The sequence below is a fragment of the Ochotona princeps genome, chromosome 21 (genome assembly GCF_030435755.1).
Source record: "Ochotona princeps isolate mOchPri1 chromosome 21, mOchPri1.hap1, whole genome shotgun sequence".
NCBI lineage: Eukaryota > Metazoa > Chordata > Mammalia > Lagomorpha > Ochotonidae > Ochotona > Ochotona princeps.
Genome location: NC_080852.1, coordinates 16,764,203 through 16,790,274, shown reverse-complemented (window position 1 = coordinate 16,790,274; position 26,072 = coordinate 16,764,203). Strand labels below are relative to the sequence as shown.

At 43.2% G+C, this 26,072-nt stretch overlaps 1 protein-coding gene across 3 annotated transcripts; it reads left to right on the top strand.

The window, feature by feature from the left end:
* Positions 1 to 5,612: 5,612 nt before the first annotated feature.
* On the top strand, positions 5,613 to 23,422 carry CEP15 (centrosomal protein 15). 3 transcript variants are annotated; one of them, XM_058678593.1, is made up of 5 exons: positions 5,613 to 5,731; positions 7,694 to 7,777; positions 9,157 to 9,280; positions 21,334 to 21,408; positions 23,276 to 23,422. In XM_058678593.1, exons 2-5 carry the CDS (start codon positions 7,725 to 7,727, stop codon positions 23,405 to 23,407), a joined length of 384 nt encoding a protein of 127 aa, XP_058534576.1. In that variant the 5' UTR covers positions 5,613 to 5,731; positions 7,694 to 7,724; the 3' UTR covers positions 23,408 to 23,422. The 3 variants fall into 3 exon arrangements, with proteins under 3 accessions (XP_058534576.1, XP_058534577.1, XP_058534575.1); XM_058678594.1 differs by lacking the exon at positions 5,613 to 5,731 and adding an exon at positions 5,751 to 5,836; XM_058678592.1 differs by lacking the exon at positions 5,613 to 5,731 and adding an exon at positions 5,912 to 6,059.
* The last annotated feature ends 2,650 nt before the right edge of the window (positions 23,423 to 26,072 follow it).

The window sequence follows — 26,072 nt, the reverse complement described above, 5'->3', positions numbered from 1 at the left end:
AGCATATATATATTTACTATACACACAATATACAAACGATTTCCTTAAAATTAACATGTTCTCATTATTAGAACTCTGATGTTTAAGTGAATTTCAACATTAGAGAGGCTTTTAATTTACTCTCCCAAGGAAGAAACGGACATGTGCAAATTCTCATTGGAAATCTCTAAAGCTTTATCAACAAGACATGTTTTCTCAGCTAAGCATGTCTCTAATCTAGGCCCCAGCTGTGATAATGACTGCCCCATCGCAGCACATTATGTCAATGGATCTAGACTGACATCTGTTTCACTTCTCAAACGCTCCTAAAAACGTTATCTGGTTAAAATCTGCTCTGGTCAAAAATCCATCAAGGGCCAATGTAGGGCCCAGCAGCATGGCCTAGCAGCTGAAGTCCTCGCCTTGAAAGCCCCGGGATCCCAGATGGGCGCCGGTTCGAATCCCAGAAGCTCCACTTCCCATCCAACTCCCTGCTTGTGGCCTGGGAAAGTAGTTGAGGATGGCCCAATGCTTTGGGAACCTGCACCTGCGTGGGAGACCCTGAGGGGGTTCCTAGCTCCTGGGTTCGGATCGGCACAGCACCTGCCACTGCGGCTCACTTGGGGAGTGAATCATCGGATGGAAGATCTTCCTCTCTGTCTCTCCTCCTCTCTGTATATCTGACTTTGTAATAAACATAAATAAATCATAAAAAAAGGGCCAATGTAAAGCACTTCAGATTCACCGAGTGCAGACTAGTTCTCAATGCTAAAATGAACGGAGCACAAATATGCAACGAATACAATTTCCAAGCAGAAAAACAGGTCATCAGATCCACTCTGACCGATTCCTGAAGCAAAGCCCAACCCCATTTTAGTTCTGAGTCCTTAACTGTGTTAGTACTTTCCCACTTCGAGGAGGGTCGGAAAAGATGGCTTCTAAACGAACTGTTACAGCATTTATGGCCAGCAGCTCAGACCCTCAGTCAAGGGCTCTGCAATGCTTTTCACTGCTTCATACCTTTAAACCTTGTGCCTTCTCACACACAAATTTCCCTTTTTTGTCCTTATTTCTCCTCTACCCTTCAGTTTCACCTTCTCCAATTATTCCCTCCACTACTGTCAAATCTCCAATTCCAAATTCTCTAGCAACAGAAATTGTTTTTTCAAAATTTGGGAGAAATAAGAGAAAACATTTCCACCTTCCTTTCCACTGAGTTTCACCTCTCATGTGCACAGTTCTACGCACACAGCTGCTTCCACTTAGAACAGCCCGTCATCGCACACTCTCCCAGCACCTGAGAGCCCGTCACAATTAGCGCCAACTCCAAACCCCACTCATTTCCCGAAGTCCGTCTCAGTTCTCCAGAATGCTGTCTACTATTTCAGCGTACAGTGCTCTTCTAATACCCTCACAACTTGCAGGACATTTCTTCAATACTTTCTCTGAATCCACACAATCGCACTAACACCCGACAAGCTAGAGTTTGGCTCACTAGTAGTGTGATGTGAAGCCATTTTTCTCAATTCCCTCAGCTTTAAAATTAGGGCTAGTGGGCCCGGTGTAATGGTTCAATTACTTATTCTTCTCCCTTGCAAGTGCAGACATACCATTTGGGCACTGGTTCATGTCCCTGCTGCTCCATTTCCAGCTCCCTGCTTGTGGCCTGAGAAAGCAGTGGACAACAGCCCAAACCTTGGGACCCTGCGCCCACATGGGAGACCCAGAAAATGCTCCTGGCTTTGGATCGGCTCAACTCTGGACATTGCAGCCATTTGGGAAGTGAGCCAGCAGATGGAAGACCTTTCCCGCAGTAAATCTGCCCTTCCAAAAGAATAAATAAATCTTTTAAAAAGCAACGGGGATAGGCCCGGAGGTGTGGCCTAGCGGCTTAAGTCCTCGCCTTGAATGCCCCAGGATCACATATGGGCGCCGGTTCTAATCCCGACAGCTCCACTTCCCATCCAGCTCCCTGCTTGTGGCCTGGGAAAGCAGTCGAGGACGGCCCAAGGCTTTGGGACCCTGCACCCGTGTGGGAGACCGGGATGAGGTTCCTGGTTCCCGGCTTCGGATCGGCGCGCACCGGCCCGTTGCGGCTCACTTGGGGAGTGAATCATCGGACGGAAGATCTTCCTCTCTGCCTCTCCTCCTTTCTGTATATCTGACTTTGTAATACAATAAATAAATCTTTAAAAAAAAAAAATGGGAATAGTGAGAGTCCAGTGGCTTTGCTCATGTGGTTATGACAAATAATTTATGCAAAGCAACAAAATGAGGACACACCGGTATTAATCCATTTTATTCTATCTTAACAGCTCAGCCAAGTTTCAACATTGTGGCAGAGTAGGTTAAACGTCACTTACAATGCCCAACAGCCCATACCAGAGTGTCTGGTTGGACCCCAGCTTCGTGCTCCCAACACCTGGAAGGCACTGGATGACAGCCCAAGTTCACAGCTCTGGGCTGGCCTACCTCCAGCTGTTGCAGATACCAGAATAAACCAATGGATACAAGACTCCTCTCTCCCTGTGTCACTCTGCTTTTAAATCAATCTCTACAAATGAAAACAAAACAAAAAGTCATCCAGACTGTGCTCATAAGAAAACACTATATTCTTTTTAAGATTTATTTATCGGAAAAAAAATTTACTGGAAAGGCAGATTTACAGAAAGGAGGACAGAGAGATCTTCCATCTACTGGTTCACTCCAAGTGGCTGCAACAGCCAGAGCTGAGTCAATCCAAAATCAGCCAGGAGCTCCTTTCTGGGTCTCCCACATTGGTACAGGGTCCCAAGGCTTTTGACCATCCTGCTTTTCCAGGACACAAGCAGCAAATGGATGGGAAGTGGAGCAGCCGGAATAAGAACCAACATCCATATGGGATCCCAGCGCGTGCAAGGTGAGGACTTCAGCTACTACGCTAATGTGCTGGGACTAAGGCTACATGTTACAGAAGCTTAATAAACACATCTTTATAGAACCTATGACAATACTTCCTAAATTATGAGAATAAAGGAACAACTGCAGGTTTAAGAGACAATGAGTATGCTGGTGCAAGAAAAAGCCCATGAATTAGGAAACACTGACTTCACTAAACATTTGCAGACTATCCCATCCTGTGCCAGTGTTATTTAGTAGGTCGCAACAATCTGCTTGATCGGCCATGAGTGACTCACTCGAGAAAGTTTCCAAATTTACCTAAGAAAAGCAGAAGCTACAGTCGTAGTGACCTGTCACAGAATCCCTCATCATCCAGGTGCCTCGCGCAACAATCCCCCAAAAAATACTCCACAAAAAAGAGCTACCATAGCATAGCTCTACAGACAAGCATAGAAAAAACACCTCCACGATACTCTGAAGAGTGGTAAGTTCCTGCTTACTCTTCGCCTAAAAAATTTCAAGACAATTTCCAAAAGTAGTCCTTGGTCTTCTAAAGCAGACAATGACCTGAAAAGGCCAAAGCAGAAAAGCTGTTTTTTTTCTACTGCAGTACTATGCAAACTCCACAGAGCAGGACAGAAGCAAAGTTTATCTTAACATATAAGTGCTTTCAGGTGCAGCTTCTCAGATCTCTAGTTCATGCAACTCATTAACAACTTCAGAGAAACAAACAAGACTGCCTTGTAAACACACAAAAATTCTACTGTATTCCAAGAACATAAGACCGTTCAAGGGTCGTTTTTACTAAGCAGCGTGAGAAATACTCTATCAATTAAACAGGTCTCAGCAAGTGAAAACAGAGCTCACAGGTACAAAGGTAAAATTTCATTTGGGACAGTATCTCACTTTAGAAATATTTACTATACTCTGTGTCAGGCAACCCTGGGGCTGGGGATACTTAAAGAAATCAAGGAGAGGCCAACAGGGTCAGGGTTTTAACTAGCTATTGAGACGCCACCTGGGAAGCCTGCATTCCATGTAGGGGTGAATGCCACGGATTGAGTTTGCTGCGAATTCCAGCTGCCTGCTAACAAACACTCCAGAAGACAGTAGGCTCCAGGAACTGCGCCCCTGCCTGGCTAACCTAGGTCAAGTCCCTTGCTCCTGGCTTCAGCACAGCTCAACTCCCCGTGTTACTGGCATCAGGGGAGTGAACCAGTGGATAAGAGATCTGCCTTTCCACCTTGCAAAATAAATATTATTTATTTGGAAGGCAGAGAGAGAGAAAGACAGAGAGGTCTTTTCAATGCATAAATACAACAGACAGGGATGGACCAAACCAGGAGCCAGGAACTCTTTGTCTCCCACAAGGACAGAAGTCCAGGTTATACAGGCCATTTTCTGCTGCCTTCCCAGGCACATTAGCACCAAGCTGGATTGGAAACAAAGTAGCTGGGACTCAAACCAGCACTACACTATGGTATGGCAGCACGGCAAGCAGCTTAACCCACTTGGCCTTCAATAAATTCAGAGACAGAGATCTGGTGCAATGACCCAATCCTCCATTTCCAAGTTAGGCGCAAACTGGTTAATCCCCATCTCCAAGCAACAGGACCTCATACGGGCACAGGTTCACGTCCCAGCTGCTCTACTTCCCATCTTCCAATCTAGCTCCCTGCTTCCAGCCTGGGGAAGCAGTAGAAGATTCAGGTTAGCAGGACCCTGCACCCAGCAGGCAAAAAAAAAAAAAAAAAAAAAAGCTCCTGGCTTCAGGTCAGCTCAGCTCCAACCACTCTGGCCATTTGGGGAGTGAACCACGGATGGATGCTCTTTCTCTCGCCTCTCCCTTCTCTCTGTAAATCTCCCCTCCCAAGAAAAACAAATCAATCTTTTTAAAAGGAAATACCTGTTCACACAAAATACAAATTCTACCGGTTCGTGCACTGATAAACAAAACAACAAATGACGCATTCGACGCAAACACTACTGTGGGGTGGAGGGAAGCCAGCAGGGAGCCAGGTGGCAGGGATCTTTCAATTAGGGCCAAAAGGTCTCGCCACTTCACATTTCTAAGTGTGTGCCTACAGGGCTTTCAAAGTGAAGGAACACGCAGGACCACGGTCTCTAATACCCCAGCTTTCTGCAAACCAACCAGGAAGAGACAATGGAAAACCCCCTGGGAAGCTCTCTGTCCTTTGCCGACCGAATAACCTTTAGAAAGACAACAGTCTCTCCCGACACTCAGCTTCCTACTCCGTAGAACTGAAGGACCAATTAAGTACCACACGAGGGACTACCAGGCATGGAAAGGGTAACTGCCGACGCAGGTGCTTTTAAAACGCTGGGGGATTATTACCAAGTGTGTAGGGGAAGCTAAGGCCCCGTTGGCTTCCAGCAAACAGCTCCGTGAACCACCACAACTTCCCGCTTGCTCCGTAAACGGAGGAGGAGGAATTCCCTATCCCGCCGCCCCGCGAGTGGGGCGTCCACGGGAACGCACGTGTAGACACGGCGCCGGCGGACACCTGACGGAGGAAGCCGCTGCCTTAGCACCTGCTTGCCTCGTAACAGTCGCAGGTGCCACTGAAAACCGAGCAACCTACCACACGGCCCGTCTCCAGAACTCCAAAGCCGCTCCTGCGAGGCGCCGCAGCCCACTCGCCTTTCGCGCCAGGCGCCCGTCCTTTATAAGGAGCCCGTGACGTCATCGCGCGCCGCACGTGCGCACACGCCGCGACCCCGCCCCGGCCCTACGCGATGGTCCCGGCGCAGGCGCACTAGGCAGCCCCTTCCCGGAAGAGCCCCAAGGCGGGCTTGGGGGATGAAGTCCACGCGCGGTGGCCGCCCGGACTGTCGGACGGTGATCTCGCAGGTGTCCGCAAGGCTGCTGAGGAGGAGGCTGGGCGGGGCTGGAACTGGACAGACGGAGGGAGAAGGTTCATAAACCCTTCGGGTGTTAGCGGGAGTTGGGCGGCCGGTGAGCTGTGAGCTGTGCGGATCTTCGGGTTCTCAAGGCAAAATGGGCGGATTTTGTTGTTGTCTGAAGCGCTGGCGGCGGGTATGGCGGGAAAGTTGCTGAGGGCTGACTTTGCTGCGTTTCCAGCGGCCGCGTGGCGGAGCCGGGGAGGGTTGGCGTGCGCTGACGTCGTGGTGTCACGGGGCGCGCCTGGCGCGGGTTGCTGTCCGCGGTGCTGGAGGAGGTCAGGGCTGGACAGGGCTGGGCAAGGCAGGGCAGGGCAGGGCAGGCAGCCCTTCCCTGGGCAGGGCAAGGCTGGACAGGGTTGGGCAGGTCATGGCAGGGCAGGGCAGGACAGCGCTGTGCTGGGCAAGGCTGGACAAGGCTGGACAGGGCAGGGCAGGGAAGGGCTGGATAGGGCAGGGCTGGACAGGGCAGGGCTTAGACTGGGCAGGGCAAGTCAGGGCAAGGTAACTGCAGGGCTGGACAGGGCAGGGCAGGGTTGGGGAGGGAAGGACTGGACAGGTCTGCGCTGGGCTGGACAGGGCAAGGTTGGACAGGACAACTCAAGGCAGGGCTGGACAGGGCAGGGCTAGACTGGACAGGGTAAGTCAGGGCAAGGCTGGACAGGGCAGGGAAGGGCTGGACAGGGCAGGGCTAGACTGGGCAGGGCAAGGCTGGACAGGGCAGGGAAGGGCTGGACAGGGCAGGACTGGGCAGGATAGGGCAGGGCTGGACAGGGCGGGGTTGGACAGGGCAAGGCGGGCTGGGTGGGGCAGGACAGGGCAGCACAGCTGTCTCTCCGGCTCCGGCTGGGTGCTGAAGGACCAGCTCAAGACCCTCCAACGGTTTCCTACAGTTTTTTTTTTTTTAAGATTATTTTTATTACAAAGTCGGATATACAGAGAGGAGGAGAGACAGAGAGGAAGATCTTCCATCAGATGAATCACTCCCCAAGTGAGCCGCAGCGGCCGGTGCTGTGCCGATCTGAACCCAGGAGCCAGGAACCTCCTCCAGGTCTCCCACGCGGGTGCAGGGTCCCAAAGCATCGGACTGTCCTCGACTGCTTTCCCAGGCCACAAGCAGGGAGCTGGATGGGAAGTGGAGCTTCCGGGATTAGAACCGGCGCCCATCTGGGATCTCGGGGCGTTCAAGGCGAGGACTTTAGCTACAGTTCTCACCATCTAAGCCAGCCTGCTTCCACGAAGGGATTCTCAGGCTGGTCTGTAACTCCCCTCAGGGCAGGAACCTTCCAACTTTCTGCATCCAGGCCCCGGAAGGTGTGCCTTGTGTGGAGGTTTGACCCTCAAAGCATTTCAGTTACAGGGCTAGCTTAAAGCCCAGTGGCCAGGATAGGATCAAGATAGCTTGTTGTGCTTTTCCTCACAGTTATGCATTGGGGTGGGGGAAAGCACTTTTCTGTTTGGAAGAGAGCTGGTGAAACTGGGCAGTGTTCCAGTAAAGGGAAGACCATGAGTTTTCCAGTTGGTCCTCTTATTTGTTTGCTTTTCTCTCTGTATGTGCACGTGCATAAGTGAGGGTGTTGAATTTTACAGAGTGGATTTTCCCCCCTATCTGTTGATACAATAAAATGTTTACTAGTCTTAGTACCAGCTGCTTGTTTCGTTTTTATCCCGATGAAGGTTAGAGTCTGGGGAAAAAGGGGGAGAAATATGAAATATGTTGATTTGACATAACTCCTAGTGTTTGTGGATACATCTAGCATATGAACAATTATACATGAGAATAAAATGTGGTTACATGTATTTTTTTTACTTTCTCTACTGAGAAAAAACAATGTTTTGAGGTACTGAGAGGATCAAATGTTGTGAAACTGAACATGTGGTAGAAGTAACTTTACCTGTTTTTATTACATAGGACAGTCCTTAGTACACAGCTCTGGTTAAAGATGACTTCCTTATTCACTCAAGAAATTCACCTTTCTAAAAGACATGAAGAAATGTAAGTGTTTTGAACAAGGACAATCCAAATACACGAGTTGTTATGGCATTATTGGTGAAACACTGCATGCACAGGAAGTCAGAAAAATGTAAAAGCTTTTAATTCTGATTACCGAACATTGATGAGATTTTGCAGTTAGTGAGCTTCACGGTATCTTAGAAACCAAAATTATAGGATGTAATTATGTCATGTGTCTTTTTACATTTTGTTCTTTATACCTATAGCTTATATCCTTATCTCTTTTCTCTCACACTTTTTCAGTTCCATCTTGCTATTCAACGGCCTTTCCTAAGGCGCTTACCCAGGGCCAGCTTAATGCGCATGTCACCTTCCAAGGGCCCTGTGCTTGGCTGCGTGTTCCTCTTCAATGCCTTACGTCGTTAGGCTCCACCATTGCATAGCCAGTCCCGAGCTTGTATTGAGTATTAACCCTAGGTCTCTATGCTCGTAGATTTTCCTTTCTTTTAATTAGCATGCTCTTCTTGTTGGTCTTCTAGATGCCTTTCCTTATGAAAAAATGACTAATGAGACACCTGGGTTTTTAATTTGACCTTTAAGAAAGCCCTCTGAAATGCTGAATTTCTTGAGAAACCTCCACAAATATTTGGGAAACCAGCTATTCTATATACATCACTAATGTGCTTTTTATTGTCTGTTATTTTCCTGTTAATCACTTAAGAGGGTCAAATACTTGTAAAGTAAGCATTTGACCAGCAAGAAACTTGTGCAGTGTATCATACATAATTTAAAAATACTTTAAGAATTTACTTCTAACTTTCCCATCTTTCTTTGATTACTGTTTTACCTTGCAAGTATGCATACATATACATTGCCTCTCAGTCATATATCAAACCATCATCCTTCTCTTGGAAAAAGAGGGAAAAAATATTTTTATTGCTTCTTCAAACATATGGAAGTGTAGCACAATTCTAAATGTGTAACATGAGATTCAGGGGTACTGAAGTGTTAAGCAGAAGGTTTCATATAGCAAGTTCTATCAATGTATGTCTGTGGGGAGGTATATATAACCATGTGTACAAGGGGATATGTATTACAGTTTGCATTTTCACCAAAAATTAAAACATATCTTCAACACTCTAAAATAATTTCAAAAGACCAGAGAGGCTAAAAAACAGAAGTCTGTACGTATGGCACATATAAAGGATATGTTAATGCAAATAAAAATAATTTTACCCAGACTCACTTAACACTTGCTTAAACTATTTAAGTTTTTTCTCTTAGTAGACATGATAGTGGACTTTCAAGATAGGTCAGAGTTGCATGGAATGCAGTTTTAACATGCACTTTTATCGGTCAAGCAATGAAGTGCTTGAATTTATACTTTTTAACTTTATGTAATCTTCATGTTTTCCCCCTAGAGTATCACAAAGATTAATGCTACTTCAAAAAATGGAGAAAAAATTAGAAGACCAAAACACAGAAAGGGCATCTCAGCTGCAAGCCATGGAAACTGCTTTGAAAAGGAATCATAGTCTTTTAAAGGTAAGTTTCCATAACTTCAGTATAAATATTTCTTCTACCTTCCCAAAAATGTTTGAGGTGAATTACATAGGTTTGACTTATGTACTTCCTTTGTTTGTATTAACAAGTAGAAGGGAGTAGCATGATTTTTTTAAAACCCATGTTAGTTGGGTGAGTTGCATGTGGAGTCAGGTTTTTTTTAATGTAGAACATTGAAAGTTTGCTTAAGCTAAATGTTTAGTCAGCCAGGTATCTAATCAGTACAGAAGAAATATTAAGATCACCTTTGTGGAAGAAGTCAGAAGTCAAAGACACACTTTTTCATCTTCCATCTTCTGCTTTTGAACAGAGATCCTTCAAGTACCTGCAACATATTTCAATCCAGCTACAAGCCATTAGACATGATAAAAACAAGAACAGTTTGATTTGGCCCTAATGAAGCTCCAGTCAACACATAGAATTATATCTATGATGACAGATTTCCCAGAACTCTTTTGGTGGTTATGGAGGAGGTGGTCAAAGTGTGGAACTGCGTAGGGCCTCACCATTTGGCCAATGTGCCCATTTGGAGTAAAATCATATGTGTAACATTTTTGGCTGCTTGCTACACTTTGCTTCCAGAATTGTATGGCTTCATCCATAATTAAAACCCTCAAGTTTGCTTCCATTCAAGCTTCCAAGAGATCCTATGACTAAAACATTTGGTAGTAAGACTATATTATTTAAGTTATAAAGCAGTGTTTTCAGTTTTTTATTGTTAAATATTTTCATCGATAGGCACCATATAGTTATCTTCTGTCTTCCCTAAGGGATAAAGGGAGAAGAAAATTCAGTTATCTTCTCAGCTTCTGGCAGTTTGATCCACAGTAATTTAAGTCACAGCCATAGTGCTACCAAAGCATTCTATATTGCCATATGTCTTACTTGCCCAATGGTGTTAACAATATTTATTTTTAAATGGAAATATATAGGATAATCTGGAATTTGCTGTGAAAAGTTAGAAAAACTGAATTGGAAGGCCTGATTGCGATCTACCTGCAGCTCCGGCCGTGACATTTGGCTTTCACGTGGCTTCCTTTTCATGCAGATGTGGTTTACGAATTACTAGAGGTCCATGCTACTGCGCTAGTTCTGGGGAGAGACTGAAGACAACGAGGTGGTGTCAGTTGGAGTTCTTGACATCTAGGCGTTTGCAGACTTTTCTGTTGGTCATAGGAGGTTGTACGTTCATTGATGTGCAAAGCTCTAACATATCACATGATCAGACATTAAATTACATGGCATGGAGTTGGGAACCAAAGGAAATACAGCAGGTAAGATCCTTGAAAACTAGAATGCTCTAAAGAGATCTCAGGAAGCTAACTTTGAATTGTATTTAAATAGGCAAAAAGCAGAGCGTTCCCATGTATTCTTGCAAGAGTAAGCACCAGAAGAATGGATAGTCCTCTTGCAAATTCATAGGAATCAAGGTTGGATAAAACTCCATTTTTTCTCTTTTTGTGAGCCAAAAAATTAAGACTCATATGTAGAGGTACTGTCTCAGTAAAAACATGTAACAAGAGATTTATAGAGGAAATTTAAGATTCATTTGCTGTTTCCATGCAAGGTAAGAGTAAAAAGTCTAGATTGAGAAGGGTAGACAATAGCTTGTGATCCAGCAAGCCTACTGCAACACATGGACCCAAACAACATCCCACGGTCTGTTGAAGAGACATCTCCGCTCCCTGTGACCACAGAGCTGCTCCCAATAGCCAACGGGTGGGATCCGCCCGGCTGTCCAGCGGGTGCGAGGGAGACCATGGAGGCTTTTGAAAAGGTCGAAATCCTGCCATTTCTAACAACGTGAATGAACTTAGAGGAAATTCTGTCAGTTGAAAAATTCCAGGCACAGAAAGACACTTATGTTAGAATCAGATTCATATATGGAATAAAACAATAAAAAGAAAAAACAGTTGATCTGAGTTGAAAATGCAGTAGAAGGTGAGGAGAGGAGTGTATGTGTGCATGCTCAGGGGGTGTGTGTGGAGTTGGTCGGTGCGAACAGCGTTAGTTAAGCAGGAAGAGTGGGTTCTGGTGTTCTGCTGCACCACAGGGTGACTATACTTAACAGTAATGCACATTTCAAAAATACAGCTAGAGGAATTGTTTTAATATTCTCATCACAATGAGATGGTAAATTATTTGAGGTGATAGTTGTTCTAATTACGATCATTACACTATGTATACATGTATCAGAACATCATATTATACTCATTAAATATGTACACTTAGGTGGCAATCAAAAACAAAACAGTAGGAGGCGTGTGCTAGAGATGTTAATGTGCAGTGTGGCATGGCCACAACTCATCTCGGAGCACCTACTCTGACTCCAGCTCCTCTGGTTCCGATCCAACTGTGCACACCCCACGGAGCAGAATTTGAGGACTCGGGTACCTGGTCCCAGCCATCCCTACCAGAGACCGGACTTGAGTTCCTGGCTCCTGACCTTGGCCTGTCCAGTTCTGGTTGTTGCCAACAGCTGCAGAGTGAACCAGTGGCTGAAAGATCCTTCTCCATGGTTTCTTACCTCTCCGCCTTTCAAGTTAATGAAAAGACTTGTCTAAAGGGATTCCCTCTAAGTCCCCATTCTTACAAAAGAAATAAAATTCCTAGAAAATAAAAACAGGTAGCTAAAAAAACCATTACCATATACAACAATGAAAAGAAGATAATGAAGCTGTGTTCATAGTTGTTGTAAACATCGATTTGCTGTGATATTTACTCCTCGGTATCAGCCACATACTGTCATTGTAGAATAATGTGAAGGGGAAAGATGAGGTGCGTAACTGTTTCATCCTACCCAACTAGAAATGAGAACATTTGTATCTGTTTTGTGGCAGGCATTTAATAGATACTTACTGAACACATTTTACATTGCACACACAATGCTGGCTGCGAGAGATGTCCTCCCTATCTTTCGTTTTTTATATGTCTCGAATAATGAATTGTCTATGCCATTTTTTATCCTGTTTTCCCTCATTCTTTAAAATTGGGAAATAATATTTATGTCATTATTGAAAACAAGATAAATTGGACTTGGTTATAGAACTTTGAGGTGAAAAAGACTTTAAAAGGGCGTATGTATCAAATTCTCATGTAACAGTTTTCTTTTTTTGTTTTTAGCACTGAAACTTTTCCTCAAAAATGTAAAGTAGATAAAAGCCAGCCCCATGCGTTCCACCTCCCTTGCCTGCCTAGCTGTGGCTGTTAGTAACTATGAAAAACACTAGTCTGGGCTAATTCCTTCATTTAGAGATGAAGAAATTCATCGAGAAAAGCTCAGTCATATCTTGGATAAATACTTCAGAATTACAAAACCACACACTTTAAAAACGCTTCCATTAAAACTTGACAGCATTCCTATAGTGCTAAATATAAGACAATAATAACCTCTATTAACATGCATTATTAGGCCTTGGATGTTCTTTCCAGTAAACATTATAAGAAAATGAGCTTTAATTTTTGAAAAGGAAGATAGAACAGCATTTATAAATGATTTTATATGCCCTCAAAAGCCACATTTGTTTTCAAACTGCCACACTATGTGTTGAGTGACAATGGGGAGGGCTGGATATTTGGCACAAGATTTCAGACAACACCAGCATCTCATATCAGAGTACCTGGGTTTTAGTCCGAGCCTCCCTTCCTCTTCCACTCCTGCTAATGCTGTCAGGGACCACAGATGATACAACTAACTACATGAATCCCTACTCCCCATGGGCAAGTATTTGGGGAATGTGTCAGTGGATACAAGATTGCTCTGTCCTCTCTTTCTCTACCCATCAAGTAAAATAAAAGTTTTAAAATACATCTAAAGTGAAATGAGTGGGCCAGAGATGTGGCATGGTAGGCTAAGCCTCCACCTACAGTGTCAGCATTCCATAGGCACACCAGCTGTAGTCCTGGCTGCCTCACTTTCTATCCAGCATCCTATTTATGTCCTGAGAAAGCAGCAAAGGATGACTCAAGTCTTGGGTCCCTGTACCATGTGCAAGACCCAGAAGATGCTGCTGGCTTCTGGCTTCGGGTCAGCCCAGCTCAGGCAGTTGTGGCCATTTGATGAGTTAATCAGCAGATGGATGGTCTCTCAGTTTCTCCTCTCTGAACTCTGCCTTTCAAATAAAAATAAATCTTTTTTTAAAAGATGAAATGAATGAGTAAATAGTACAAAAATCAATAGGAGCGTAAATGTAGAGTTAGAAACATATAAAAGACTACATTCACATTAGCAATAAAATTCTACAATATTTGGCAGTTTTGTTATACAAAACCATGATAGGTGTAAAGACAACTATTACAATGAATAGGAGATTTAAACGAAAACTTAATAGGACACATATGCTTTAACCCTAAGTGGATAGACTATTGTTTTTCTAAAGTCAATTTTCAGTTATTTATAACTTTAGAAAGCTCAACAAAATTTAACTGACCTTAATAAAATTTAACTGTAAGTGCATTAGAAAATTAAACTACCAAGATAATCCAACATGAAGAATTTTTTTTTTTTAAGGAATAAGAGGGAGCCAGCCCCGTGCGGCCCCATTCCCTGCAGCGTCAACCTTCGATAGGGATGCCAGTTTGAATCCCAGCTGCTCCATTTCCAGTCCAGCTTCCTGCTGATGTACCTGGGAAAACAGCACAGAATGGCCCAAGTGTGTGGGCCCCTAGATCCACGTGGGAGATCTGGAAGAATTTTCTGGCTCCTAGCTTCAGACCACCCCACCTCTGGAGGTGGTGGCCATTTGTGGAGTGAACCAACAGCTGTGAGACCTCTGCCCTCCCTCTCTCTGCATTCCTCTCTCTCTGACACACACACGTATCCTATCAGATATTCAAACATTAGCAGTAACTAAGTGGATATGACAGTCGGTAGGAAAGAAAACTTAAGCTTTAATATGTAAATATAAAAAATAGCAGGTTCTGAAAACAAGCTAAATGATTTTTCTCTGTTGGTATCAGCAAAATGGAGTTTATCTGCTTTTAAAAATAATGTAATTGCTACAAATTTGAAAGTGAAAGGATTTATCTTGGTCTGTGATATAAACTGTCACCTCTGAAGCCCTTCTCAAAAAATGTTGTTTTGGGCCCGGCAGCGTAGCCTAGTGGCTAAAGTCAAAAAATGTTGTTTTGTCCAGAAAGGCAAATTTGGAAAAAAAAAAAAAAAAAAGCATCATGTCATGAAAAGAATACACTGAACAGGGAAAACAGTGAGAAAGAGCAAGCACAGCCGCTGATCCATGCCTGGGGAGTTCTGGGGCAGTGGCCAGCAGGGCCTTCACCACACTGCCACCAGGAGGACCAGTGTCTGGAAGGACCCCATGTCTCCTCTTCCCTACCCATGCCTCTCTCCAATTCACTGAAGATTAAGTTTAATGAATGCCTCATTGCTGTTTATACCAAGGTTTCCTATCTTTTTTTTTTTTTTCTGGCCCAGAAATTGGCCTTCCCACAGATGAAAAGATTAAAACCACCCTCTGGCCATAACTTGGTTCACTGTTTTTATTAGAATGAGATATATATTGCTGGTTTGGGAGAGAGAAGGGAAGAGAGAGCGCTTGGCATATGACTTCCCTTGCTCTTCTGTCACCTTCCCGAATCGTGAGTCAAATCATTTAATTAGTCTTTGGAATCCTGCCACAACTTAACATTCACATCTTTATCTACTATGGGAATTTGGTTTTGAATTGTTAAGAAATCTTCCAAGCTTACATAAAAGAGGAAATAGAAGAATATACTTTCAGTGTGATTATTACCAGATTCAATAGTTGTCAAAATGTAGCCAGTATTGTTTCATCTGTACACCTCTTCCATCACTTCCCAGCTCCTCAAATTATTTTGAGGGCACAGATCATATTGTTCCATCTGTAAATAGCTCAAGTACGTATTTCTATGTGTATCACTAAAAGAACCATGTTAAGTAAAATTGCATTACCATTATGAACCTAAGGAATTGGTAATAATTCTGCAAATACCTAATCAGAGTTGAAATTTCTCTCATTAGCTTATAGACTTAACAAAAATTTGACAATGGGTCCCATGGTGAGCTGGCAAATGTTTAACAATCGGCTGTGTTGTGGGGACTGGAGAAAGCCTTTATTTCCAGTATTTTCCTTTGTCTGTGTTTCAAACGCTCCCTCCCAGCGTGGACTTCTTTTTTAAGATGTGTTTATTTGAAAGGCAGTCACAGAGAGGGAAGGAGAGACAGAAAGGGAGATCTCCCATCCACTGATTTATTCCGCAGACGGCCACAGGACAGTGCCAGGCTGGAGCCAGGAGCCTCATTGGATCTCTTCCTTGGGTTTCAGAGGCCAAACACTTAGGCCTTCTTCTTCTGCCTTCCTAGTCATAAACAGGGAGCTGGACTGGAAGTGAAGCATCCCAGACTCAACCTAGCACCCATATGGGATGCCAGTGCCACAGGTGGAATCTTTTTTTTTTTTAATTTTTTTTATTAAATTTATTCATTAATTACATTGTGTTGTAATTACATAGAATCTGGGATTCTCCCCCCACCCTCCCCCCATGGTGGGTTCCTCCACCCGTGTTGCATAACCATAGTTCAACACAGGTGGAATCTTATTATGCCATGGCACTGACCCTTAAAATTTTATTTATTTTATTTGAAACAGAGATAGGGATGTTCCGGGGCAGATCGATAAACATCTCCATCCAGTGGTATATTTCCAAAATGCCCACCACAGCTGGGCCGGGCTAGGTGGAAGCAAGGAGCGAGGGGCTTAGTTTCTGAGACTCATTGTTGGGTGGTAGAGTCCCAACTATGAGAATTTTGCTTCTTTCTTTCAGATATGATGGTTTTTTTCAGGCCCTCTTTGTGCGTTTGCTTGTCTAAACACGCATTTGGCCATTGCTCTAAGGAGGCTTAATTCCTGTTGGCAGGCAATACATCTAGATCTCTCAGTTGAGCACTAAAAGTATCTATTGGAAATCATTTTTTTAGTTTTGTTTTTAACATAAAAATACATGAGGAGTTCATGTAATTTCAGTACAATTATAGGACAGCACAGTTCTTAAAGTGTTGCTCCCATGCCTCTTGCTTCTTTTTCTGGTAATTGTCAAAGAACTTTCCAACACTGATATAACCTGTTCCCCCTCTTTACTGATAGGAAATGTGTTAGAAGACCCCCAATGGATGCCTGAACCAGAAAATAATACAAAACCAAATTTTGCATTGCTTTGTCTTATACTCATGTACATGCTTTTGACAAAATTATATTTAAGTTAGGCACAGTAAGAAATTAGCAACAGTAACACATTAAAATTGAATCATTATGACAGTTTATTGAAATAAAAATTTTGTAAATATGGCCTACCTCTCAGCATAGCGTCTTTCTTGTAACAATATGAAATAACGCAGTGGCTGCATGATGAGTTGGATGACGTAGTAGGCGTACACAGTGATCCCAATTCCAAGCAATGCAGTCCTGCAACAGGTGATCCGACATGGCGGACAGCTACTGAGGAGGAGGGGGCGTGTGCAGCACACAGTTTGGGTTTATCAGACTCTTCACAAGGTCTTGCCATTTAGAATTTTTTTTTTTTAATTTCTGCAAGTTTCCGCTTAATAGTTTAGAACCACAGTTGTCTGCAAGTAAATGAAAGCCTGACTCATGAAAACACAGATAAGGGAAACTACGTCATTGACTTTATCCAATCATAAAGTATCGTGGCCGACACCAGGAGGATTACTGAGAACAGTTACTAGAAAGATACATTTGCAGTTAGTTTTTAGGGCATATCCAAGTATGAATGCTCAGTCAGTATTGTGCTCTGAGAATACTGAATGTGTGCTTATGCCACCAAATAGATAACAGACTGGTATCACTGGATTTCCAGCTCTTAGGAATTGCTTTGTTTGTTCTGGAATTATCTAAAATTTTAAATGGCTCAGTGGCAAACCTCTTAGATAAAAAATGACAAAATATGACATAGTCCCTTTCTTTTTGTCACCTTTTTTTCCTTTCCTCTTGTCCTGTCGTGGGTGTGGTGTTTTGTGTGTGTATGTGTGTGTGTGTGTGTGTGTGTGTGTTTTAAGTTTCCAGTTTATGTTCTGGAACTGACATAGTCCTGACCTACTCATTTAAGCACTGTTGAAGTACCCAGTACACACCCTGCACGTGTGTTAGATCCTAAGGTACGTACAGTTTCTATGTAATATAATCCTTGCCTTCTGGCAGTGTGTAGTCAAAAGGCATGTTCTTACATGGTAGTGGTGGGATGGAACCTTCTACAGAGGCTCAAATTGCAGAGATGTTTTTTCACTTGTGCTGAGGAATTCATGCTTAGTTTTACTGGGTTAAGAAATGTGAACTGGGGCCTGGCGCGATGGCGTAGTGGTTAAGGTCCTCACCTTGCATGCACCGGGATCCCATATGGGCGCCGGTTCTAATCCCGGAAGCTCCACTTCCCATCCAGCTCCCTGCTTGTGGCCTGGGAAAGCTGTCGAGGACGGCCCAATGCATTGGGACCCTGCACCCGCGTGGGAGACCCGGAAGAGGCCCCTGGCTTCGGATTGGCTCAGCTCCAGCCATTGTGGCCGCTTGGGGAGTGAAACATCGGATGGAAGATCTTCCTCTCTGTCTTTCCTCTCTGTATATCCGCCTTTCCAATAAAAAATAAATAAAATCAATCTTTAAAAAAAAAAAAGAAATGTGAACTAAGAAAAAGGGTTAGCCCTCCCTCCATAGTGATGGTTAGTTGAAGCCAGATAAGAGACCGTCTGGAAGGGAGATAAAGTAAAAATAAGAAGACAGATGTCACAAGTCTTAAAAAAATATAAGAAAGCCCACACTTGGGAGCAAGGAAAGAAAAATAAGCCGGTCTAGGAGAAGGAGACAGAGGAACAAGAGAGGTAAGCAAAACATCCACGAAAGGTGGCACAAAGAGTTGAGCCACTGCCTGAACACTGGCATCCTTCCTGGGTGTCAGTTCGATTCCCAGCTGCTACACTTCTGATTCAGCTCCCTGCAGATCTGCCTGAGAAAGCTAAATAAGAGGGCCCAGAGTTTCCAATAAAAATACATAAATCTTTTATTTAAAGAGTCCATAAAAGTACATTAGTACTTAAGCAAACAGTTTTTGAAAGGAGTGCTAGCAAACATCTTTTCTAACAGATATTCCGCATCCTTCATATAATAGTCTTCAAGAAAAGTTTATAGGTCCCAGCACAGTAGCCTCGTGCCTAAAGTCCTCATCTTGCATACACAGGGATCCCATATGAGCACCGGTTCATATCCCAGCTGCTCCATTTCCCTTCTAGATCCCTGACTGTGGCCTGGGAAAGCAGTTGAGGATTGTCCAAAACCTTGGCACCCTGCACCTATGTGAAACCTGGAAGAAGCTCCTGGCTTCAGATTGGCTCAGCTCTGGCCATTGAGGCCACTTGAGCAGTGAACCAGCGGATGGAAGTTCTTCCTCTCTCCTTCTCCTTCTCTCAGGAAATGCTGAGATTGCAGGTGGTGACTTAACCCACTGTACCACAACACCAAGCCCCCAAATAACTGGATTTAGCTTTTTTTTGTGGAGAGTATTTTTTTTTCAGTTTTTATTTGAGATGTAGAGTTACAGTATGAGTGAGAGACAGAGAAAGATTTTCCATATGGCTGCAATGGCCAGAGGTAGGCCATTCCAAGACAAGGACCATCTTCCAGGTCGCCCACATGGTGCAGGGGCCCAAGGACTTGGGCCTTATCCCAACGCTTCCCCCAGGCCATACGTAGGGAGGTGGATCGGAAGTTGAGCAGCCAGGACATGAGTTCCTGCTCAGAAGGGATTCTGGTGCCTCAGGCAGCAGTTTAGCCTACTACACCATGGTACCGGCCCCTTGAAGTACTTTTATTTACATTTTCCACAAGCTTTCTGAAGTACTCTTACTACTACTACTACTACTACTGAATTTGCCAGTAACATTATAACTTCTCACGGAATAATGGCTGCATGCGGGTGTGGTTATGGCTAACGTTTTGTTTACTGGGTAATAAGAGTACAATAGTTTTTCCAGAGCAGGCATGTCCTGACACTGCCAATTAGCATGCCTGTGTCCTAGGCTGGAGGCTGAGGTTCCAGGCCCAGCTCAACTCCTCACTCCAGCTTCCTGCCGATGCAGAACCCGAGAGGCAGTGCTGAAGGCCTAGGGGATTGGACTCCTGCCAGTCTTTGAGAGACCTGGAGTGAGTTCCTATCAGCTTCAACTGGTCCGAAGCCTTGCCACTGGGGACATTTGGGTAGGGAACTGGCCAGCAGGTGAGAGCGCTCTGACTCTTGTTCCTTGTACCCGTCTCCCTTCTGTGTCTCTCAAATAATACAACATTTTTAAAGTACTTATTCTTCCAGGACTTGATAAAAATCTCAATGTGATCCAAGAAGAGCTAGGCTTCTGTAGTGGTAGCATTGACAGCAAAGCTCTTTAGCATGTGTCTTAGCTGTAAACTTCTGCCATGGGATAGACATGCTAATGGCTCAGCTTTTTAATCCCTAAATTGATATTTTCCCCTTCAAATCACCTTCCTGTAGAGAGCAGGTGCATTAATGGTAGTGTAACTTTGGGGAGTCCCTTTAGGGAATTTCCTGTTTTTCCCTTTTATATTTCACACCCGTTCCCTGCTCCCGCCGCCACCATCTGCTATGTCTTTTCTCCTGTTCAGCACTGGCTTCTTCACACCCCACTCCCACGCCCTCTCCATCTCTCTCCGTCTGTCCAACAGCCCTCTAGTTAGATTGCTCCAGTGCTTGTACATGGATCTGAGAATTTTCTCCTTTCTGTTGACTCAGTAAGCTCCAAGGAGAGAGGATTTACATCCAAGGCCTCCATGAACTTGACAAACAAAGTAATTGGGCAAAAGACAACATAGGCACTGAATGGAGGAGTGATTATTAAACTGGGCTCAGATGTTTCCATGCAAACTTGCCGAGCTGTAACATTTCTGGCACGTGCCTCATGCATGTATCAAGGCAAAAATTATACAAGAAATTAAATATAGTTGCCCTGGTGTTTTTACAACCATCGGAAGGAAGACATCCATGTGCAAGTCAAACTAGAACATAATACTCAACTACCGTCGGCTGAATGGTATACTACCAAGCTTGTCATTGAATTTTAACACAGACTCCTCATATTTAAAGTCTGTATCATCGTGGAAAACTCCTCAGGTCCCTCAGTGACCTCATAGTGATGTGGAATGTTTGCAAAAGTATACAGTTTTACAGTAGCCACAAAATGCATGCGACCAACATCCCATAAATGTCATCTAGCACCACTCACACTCTTCTTTCTTAACATTAGTAGATTGAAGGTCTGAAGATATCAATACTTTCATATCTGAATATTTACTCATTTTATCGCTCTGGCTGTTTTTAGGTGGTTTTATAGCTAACTTGAGGCTCTGAGCAGTTTTAAAGGAAGCTTTGCACAAATTACTGGCTTTTACTAGCTAACGTGAAATGGTAGAACTTAGAAAGTAACACTCCACACTCCCCTATTCTTAAAGAAAAAAAAAAACCAACTATACTCTGATTTGCAACAGGTTAATCGAGCAGTGACAACTTCTCCTGGCTCACTGTCTTACCATCAGTTCAAACTCTACATCAGGGGTCCAACGCGATGGGTTAAGATGATCTGCAGTGTTATGTGGGCACTATTTCAAGTCCCAGCTACTCCATTTCCCATCTAGCCCCTGCTAATTTACGTAGAAAAACAGCAGAAGATGGCCCGAGTGCTTGGGCCCCTGCACTCATGTGGGAGACCCTGGTGACGCTCCTGACTTCAGCCTGGCCCAACCCTAGTTGTTGTGGCCATCTGGGGAGTGAACAAGCTGATGGAAGGTGTACATCTCTCTCTCTTCCTCTCTCTCTGTATGTGTGTGAGTATAACTCAACATTTCATATAATAAAATCTTTATTTTTTTAAAAAAGAACACTGCCTGCAGGAAAAAGGAGAGTTGCAGAATGTAAATACCACTAGTACAGATGTCCGTAGTAGCACACAGGTTTGGCTTTCAAATTGCTGCTGTCTGTTACAGGATGTAGAGGCGGCCGAGAAGTCCCTGCAGGCCAGGCTCCGCTCACCCCCGTGCCCTGAGCTGGTTTCTCTAGAGGTGAGTCTGACACAACAAACCAGGGAGACCCTATTCTACTCATAGGGCACTGTTAAGTTAAACAGTGAGTACGTGTGTGTATATTTCACAGATTTATTTTTTCCCCGAACAATATATATTTGATCCCTACAGATCCACAGTGCCACGGTTTATACAAAGAAGCCAACTGAGAACATCTCGATTTAAAAATACTTTTTACCAAGTAGAATTCTATGAAGATCTTCTGTCTCCTTCCCTTGTCCCTTAAAGGAAGCAACTGTATTGTTGAACTGTAACAGATAATGGATTTAAATGTTAAAATGACAGCATGATGGACCAAAGTGCTTTTCCACTGGAAGTGTTAGAAGTAGCAGTTCAGTCCCCTTCAACCAGACTTAGCCAAAGCTATTTAAATACATATTATCATACAATATAGCATGAGTCTGGTCTGTTTTGTTTTGCTTAGCTGAAGAACAGATTGGGAAGACGGCTGGCAAAAAAAAAAAATAAATAAATAAACCGTATTTAGTATATGAATGTATTTGTGATGAATGGGAATTTACTACCTATACAAGAGTTGTATTTTATAGTTTCAGTGACCTTTTTCAAACAGCATTTTACTTTCCATCCAGCTGGGATATGAATAGACTCCAAAGGAAAGGCTGAGAGTTTGACCCTCAAATTTTCTGTGTCATCAAGGATAGTAAGAAAAGGCAGTGATCAAGGACTGAAAAAATTCTGGTACAGAGTAGTGCCCTGGGCATGCCTTTTTCTTTGTTGAGTTCCCCAATACCTTCCCCTGGCATGTCCGGGGCCCACACAATAGGGGTTAATCCAGCCGTGAATGTCAGAGAAACTCCCCACCGCAGGCCTTGCCTGGGATTTCTCTTAGCCAGCCCTGCACAGCAGGATGAGCTCCATTTTAAGTACTTGAGGCTGTTTTTCAGACTACATGCATAGATAGAGAGGTACAGAGACTCTCACCATTGTTAACCTTCAGAACCATTGGACTTGCCGTAACACTCCGGTGACTAATTATTTGTTGCTATTGCTATCTAACTCGTTGGCCAAATTGCTCTAACTTGAGACTGATCTTGATGATAGACAGTGCCCCGCTGTAGCCGCAGAGCTAGGGCAGTATGGTTCTCTGTGGCCTGCTGAAGGCAGTCACTCCAGAAACCAGCAAAGCTCCTGGAGAGAGCATGGCTTCCGCAGCCTACAGACCACCACAGAGCAGTAATATGTCATTCTGAAATGCCATGCTGTTTATAAATTTTTTCAGGGGTTAGGTTTTATTGATTTTTATCATCAGGAAAATATTTCTGAGAAAAATGACAATCTGCCTTGGCAAGTATTCTAAAAAGATAGATACGCACTTCACATATAACATTATATACTACTTACATTTTAATTCCTGAGCTCATCCCAGGTCAGCTGTTTTGATGCTAATTCTGAAGAATTGATTCATGTTTGGTCACTGCCTTGTAAACTTTCAGAACAGGTAGTCATATGATCTGGAGTTTGGAACATCAAACAAAAACATTTAATGATTACATAGCCATAAATGGTAATACTGGCACTAATCCCAAGGTTGGCCACAAGAGGGCGTGTAAAATCACAATAAAATTTTTAAAGCTGTATTTCTGCCAGGCTCTGGTTTTACTGAGAAATTTGAAAATTAACACTAGTAAGTAGCCAGATTTTTTTTCTAAAATTAACATAAAATATTCTGTAGAGGAAATGCATTCTCTGTATGTGTGTGTATGCATGTACACACACACACACACACACACACACACACTTAAGTGAATAAACATTTAGACTATTATGGAGAGCCAAGTTCAATTGCTTGATATGCTTTTTTACTTTGGGTTTTTTTTTTTTCCAGACTCGTTACTGGGCATCAGTAGAAGAATATATTCCCAAATGGAAACAGTTTCTTTTAGGCAAAGAACCATATCCCACTGGTGTTGAAAGTCCAAAAGAAGCAGAAAAAACCTTTCAGAATGAAGCACAGTGATAACTTCTTCCTGTGTTGTTCCAGAGCACTTGCTTAATGAAGCTGAGTGTTAGGCGTGTGTAGGTAACCATGTTATATTGAGGAGGTGAATGTTTTTCTGACAGTGAAGATTCGGGAATCTTCAGGCAAATCTCAGGTTATCACTTATTTTCACAGTCATGAATTGTCTTGTATTAATACTGTGGAAGAAGAAAAACTGACAGAAATATCATTGCCCTACTCCTATTTTAAAATAATAACAAAAATCCTGTACTCTGTTCATTAAGTAAACTTCAAATGAGTGTTGTGTTTTTTTTTTAAAAAAATTAGAATTATTTTCATCTCAACAGTTGTATGATTGTCGTTTTAAGTTTTCTGGAATCTTGACTTTTCACTTGTTTTATTATGGAGACAAGATACCAAAGGAGTTACCTGCTTAATGACGTGGTCCCTCGTGGCAAGTGAAGACAGCGACCCTCTGTTGGCCTTAGTGTCACGTTCATCACAAGACACAGTCCTGAGATGAGTGCCTCTCACATGAAGAAACCTCCAAAACTCCTGGCGGCAGCTGGCGCTGAGCTGTAACACATCTGCCAAGCAGTCGGTCTCAGGAGGGCACAGACTTGGTGCTGGAATCGGAGACCAATGATTCGAAATAGGAACAGTTAGGGGATTTCAACATAGTTACTTGGGATTGGCAACCAAGCAAATGCAAACACACTCATTCTCATCCTTTCACCTTTAAACTTGCCCCTTTCCCTCTGTTCAATTTGCATAATTTCTGAAAACATCCTCGGGCTGAAAGCTCTGGGTCACCAGCCTCAAGGGCTCGGAGCTGCCTCAGCCTCCCACTACTTGAGCACTTGGGGAGGGAGAAACAAGTCTCATTTCTAGCTAGAGAGACAACTTCTGTTGCTACAGGGCGTCATGCTATATTCCAATCCAATGTCTGAAGCCATGTGGTTTGTGTTGTTCAGAGAAGACAATAGAACAAGCTAAACACAAGCACCAGAAAAGCCACATTGCAACGCTCACTTGGGCTTCAAGTTCCTCTAAACCACTCTCTTGGAAATACCCTGTGGAGTGGGTGCTGGTGTGTGGAACAATAATGTTGTTTTCATAATATGTGCTGGCAGAGTAGCACACTTCTCTGCAGTGTTAACAGTTGTAATTAAGGCATAAACAGCACAGGGTGTCAGTCCGATGACAATTTCATCTATAGTGTCACAATACAAAATGTCACAAAATATTAGAACTGTTATATAACCATAAAAAGTATCAGCCTAAAAGCTGGAAGCCTTTTAAAATGAGAAGACAGAGAAAGGAAAAAAGAAGAAAACTGGCATACCCACCAGGCAATTTTATACCTTCTCCGGCATACTCTGTCATGAAAATAAATTGATAATTTTTTTTTCCTGTTCCATTACAGTTTGGTTTCTAGCCATCCAGTTGATTTAGCAGGAGAATGCAGGCTTTCTTAGCAGCTTTGAATTGGTAAACAGAGTAGAAAGGAACATGAGGAAGTTGTTTTTTTTTTTTAACATCCAATCGTTCCCAGCATATGCACATAAAAAGGTGAATGAAGCAATGTGAAACTTATTTCTCTTTAGTGAAGTGAAAAAAAAAGGCCAGACATTTGTTAGATGGTAAAATATTGTGTCAAGCAAGTAGGCACATTCCAAAATTAAACAGTGGTTGATACGTTAACGTCCTCAAATATTTGAGCGTACACTTCCTTTGAGATCTGTAAATTAAATCACCAGTAGGTTAGATTAAAATACAAAATGAATGGCAATTTCACCATCTCGAGAAAGATTAGATTTCTCCTTTCCCTAAATTGACTAATGCTAAGTAGTTTTTTAGAAAGCAGCGTACGTTTAATACGTCCTGGGTTAAGATCTAGGGCAGAAGGGAATGTATTTCTAGCTTTCAGCTCTACCATTTTTTCCTATTTCCGATAATACCTCAAAAACTCCCAGAGATCACTATATTCCCGGCCCCTGCCGAGCTCCCCCCCTCGCAGGCTATAACAGATTGCACCACATGGTGTCTGTTTAAAAAAAAAAATTCCCACAGGGACCTGGATATCCCATTAAAAGGCTTTATATTTCTCATGGCAAATTAGTTTTACATAAGAATTTCTAAATAATGTCTTATGTGAGGAAGGAAGGAATAGTCTGTATACTTTTTGCTACAATTAGTGAGACCCACACAGGACAAAGTAACATCACCTACATCTTGGTCCCCAACTCAGTGTCTTTACGGGGACTCTGCCACGCTGCAGCTTCTCGACGCAGAGTGAATTCGTAGGGGGTGTGATGGTGAATTTGAATAGTTTTTAACAGTGGATTTTGAAAATTAAAAAAGAATTCGAAAGGCTTTCCCGAATTATTATTGCAAATGTCTGAATTTTGAATAAAGCTCGTTTCTATTGCAACACTTGGGATTTTGAAATTGTTAGACTGTAAAACGCTAAAGGGAAGATTAGAAGGAGCTAGTTTCCCTCCAAACTTGGAAAAAAGTAAAGACTCGTCAGGAGTAAGAAAAAGGCCTAATATTCCAGAAAGACATCTTGTCTTTCTCGTTTGCGAGGAGCAGTGTGAATGAATGTGCAAACAGACACTGGTTCTGTGCATTATACACAAGGTGTCTGAACATAACAGCTTCAAGGTCAGATGAAAACATT